This window comes from Octopus bimaculoides, chromosome 4 (assembly GCF_001194135.2).
Source record: "Octopus bimaculoides isolate UCB-OBI-ISO-001 chromosome 4, ASM119413v2, whole genome shotgun sequence".
Taxonomy (NCBI): domain Eukaryota; kingdom Metazoa; phylum Mollusca; class Cephalopoda; order Octopoda; family Octopodidae; genus Octopus; species Octopus bimaculoides.
The window spans coordinates 107,514,605-107,518,171 of NC_068984.1; the positions used below are offsets into that span (position 1 = coordinate 107,514,605).

Consider the following 3,567-nt stretch of genomic DNA (forward strand, 5'->3'; position numbering starts at 1 on the left):
ATATAGAATTCTTCAGATGATTGATTCGCTTATCGTCTGCGAAAATATACAATATATAGAAACAATAGCTAATAAAATAAATCTATTTCTCCATTATTCGAAAATTTATTAAATTTTGGTTTCTTAATCTTTTTTGTTATTATAATGTGTAGTTGAGAAATGTTTGAAGAATAATATTGTTTATGTTGTTTTGTTTGGTATTTTCAGGAAGGAAGTTTCTTTTAAAGTTTGTTTTCATGTTCTTCAGCTTGAAAATTTAAATTGGTAAACTAGAGAATTTTCCAATCTGAAGATGAGCGATAAATAAAATGGAACGTTTTTCTCTTTATCAACAAGGAATTTTAAATTTCAACTCAAATTGAAAAACACTAAGAAAAAAAAAAACAATACGAAATTATGAATCGATGAAAATAATTCAATCACTTGCTGAAACTTGATGGATTTCGACTTCGATCTTGGAGATCGGTTACTAAGACAGCAATGCTTTAATGAAGATTTCTGTCAGAATTGGCACTTCTTGACTTACAAAAGATATAATCGATTATTATCATTTCATTATGTATTTCTCAATTATTTGCATGATTATCAGTCTACTGGTATTATGATCTGTCACTGACACTAACACTGTCCATAGCCTATTCTACTGCTTCGGTGTAATTTGTTGTTAATAGTTACTGTGTGTGGTAGATACAGTTTATTATATTGAGCTTAAAATGGAGACCGTAATGTATACACTACCAACGTTCATGTCTTGAAATAGGATCTAATGTGTTACTTGAATTTCAAATTCATGCAATAAGTTCTAACATATAAGGCAACAGCTCACTAGGGAACCTTGCTAACCAATAAGGAACCTCTACGCCGTTGGTCAGCTTCTAAAAATAAAGGCGAAGTTTCTTCCTAAAATTACATCTAATTGTCTTTAAAAAATTACGCCAACTTCGGACTACGGAATTTTACATGAAAAAAGAAAACGAAGCAGTTACTGCTTAAACGGCTCTGATCATTGGTCCCCTCGGCCGTGCCAGACTTGAGATTAACAATAATAACAGCAACAAATCTTACACTCTGTTCCAAGCAAGCTGAAATATATTAAACGAAATGAACAGCAATAAACCAAACGGTCTATTTGTACAACAGCAATAAATACATTAAACACAGCAATTACCGAAAAAATAATATGCATTTGAACATTGTAGCCCTAGAGAAATATTACTACATAACTAGAAACAATTTCATTACCTATCTTGGCATCGGTAATAGCCGTACTTTCCATTTTCACAAACACATGATTTGCTGCAGCCATCATGCCACGTGGTTCCTTCAGCATATGCAGTTCCTTTGTAGAAGCACTTCCCTGGATATATGAAAAAAGGAAATTACCCGTCATGGTTGTATAGCACTGTAATCTCTTGAGAACATTACTGGAGATTTTATTTCTATGTAACATACCAAGTGCAACTGTTCTGAAACTGGAGGTAATTCTTTTACGAAGTATGAAAAAACATTGCCAGAGGGAGTATTTGGTTCGTTGACTAGGATAATACGGGGATCAAATAAATTTGATTAATGAGTACAGCGAAAAGCGAAATCTCGAGAGAAAGATAAGAGAAAAAAGTACAGAGGCTAGTTTGATTTAATAAAGCTATGTAAAGTTACGTAGCTATTATTTCGTCTCATTATGTCTCCTAGATCGGCTTATTAGTTCTAATGTCAAGCTCTTATGGTGCTTAGTGTACGAGAAAAAACATTCAATAGAAAGGGTGTAAAACTAAAGTAAGCTATTTTAAATCAGTTTGAACTGAAGAGCACTGCAATTCAACGAATCACTTAAAGAGTGTATAATATCACCCTTATTTACTGCAGCAAATACTATACTATACTATACTATACCATAGGAGATGACTATTATGATGATGAGGGAGAAAGCTTCGCAGGAGTAGAGTAGTGGACTAAAATGCCTTTCAGTAATAAACTGCGTCTCTCAATCTTCAAATTTTTTAGATCATTCTGAATTCAGCCTTATCTTTTAGTCGGTCAGAGTAAGATAATTACCAATTTATATTGCAGTCGATACAATTGGTTCTACCCACCTTACAAATTTGGCTTTACATCTTATTATTATTAGGTTTTAAAAGCCCGTAATAAATTGCCTGTCAGTATCTATTATCATTACTTATGCACTTGGTTTTGATTTCTAGCCTCCAATCGAACTACTGACTCATACTTATAATTTATCTCTTCAAGGCGTGTAATTAAGCTTTAGCAGTACTCTAAGTGGAATCGAATATATGAATCGTGGCACATCCGTTCAGTAACTGTTCCAGTGACGTAATAAAAGGCTGACAGGTTCGTCGCCAAAATGTTGTTGGTTTCGGGACTGAATTTTGTCCACAAATGCAATACTATTAAAGAAAGAAACGAAAGTCAGTAAGAACGAACTTCAAGATACCTGCGACATGCACTGGTGTTGAAAGGTCGGGGCTAGCAGTTGAAGGTAAGCATTGAAGCGTGTTGCAGCAATCATCGTCTTCGTCACGAACAATTCGGCACCCTTGTGGAGGTCTTCCCAAATATGAACATCTAAAGTAGAATCATAAAGACAAGCTGAAAACTATATTCCATGCTAATTTTTTTTTTTTTTTTTCAAATTACATTGTACTTGTTTTTCTTTGTTTATTAATAATTATAATCATTTAAGATAATATATATTACTCAAAATGACACAATGGAGGAGGAGTTACATGATACTATTCTCAAGAAACAGTGTGATTGATCATTTCGAACAATACTGATTCCACTATTTGGCTTTCACAATACATCTAGTTTCCATTTGTGTGCGTGTATATGTGAAGGCGCGTGGTCTAGTGGTTAGAGGTCTTACGCTCAAGATCGTGAAATCGTGGTTTCGATTCTCAAACATGCCGCTTGTTTTGTTCTAGAGCAAAACACTTCATTTCACGTTGCTCTTTTCAACTGTAAATGGGTAACTAGGGGATGCACTAGCCTTCCGAGCAAAAGGTATGTTGCCTGCTCGCGGGGTGGAATCATTCGAAAGCTAAGATGATGCGCAGTGCATTGTGACCAGCGAAGTGCATTGTGATAAGTGATATCTAATAATTTCTCATAGGTTGATTTGCATATATATATATATATATATATATATATATATATATATATATATACTGAGGGTGATAAATTGAATATTAATTTAATTAACACATCAATTTAAAACCAGTGGCCTAACATATAAAAAAATTGAAAATTCAGAAAAATTATATTACATGAGTATAAGAAGGATGACCACTAAGTGGACATCCGTTATGCTAGAAAGAGGTCATCAACGACCCAACCACAAAGGAAAATAATGTTCTCTAGAAAAAAAAATCAGCAAACACCAGAACATAAGCGGGCAAGACAAATGAAAAATATACAAAATAAAGAAATAATTGTAGACAATTCTTTATTTTGTATATTTTTCATTTGTCTTGCCCGCTTATGTTCTGGTATTTGCTGAATTTTTTTCTGGAAAACATTATTTTCCTTTGTGGTTGGGTCGTTGATGAC

The 3,567-nt window shown here is 33.6% G+C and overlaps 1 protein-coding gene across 1 annotated transcript in view; it reads right to left on the reverse strand.

Annotated features, from left to right (window-relative positions):
* LOC106875429 (uncharacterized) overlaps positions 1-3,567 on the reverse strand; it is a 165,297-nt gene that overhangs the window by 36,741 nt on the left and 124,989 nt on the right. Inside the window, exons 32-33 of the mRNA XM_052967659.1 lie at positions 2,453-2,583; positions 1,243-1,357 (exon numbers count right to left, since the gene is read on the reverse strand). Of these exons, the coding sequence (XP_052823619.1) occupies positions 1,243-1,357; positions 2,453-2,583 (246 nt within the window). The remainder of the gene's footprint in view (positions 1-1,242; positions 1,358-2,452; positions 2,584-3,567) is intronic.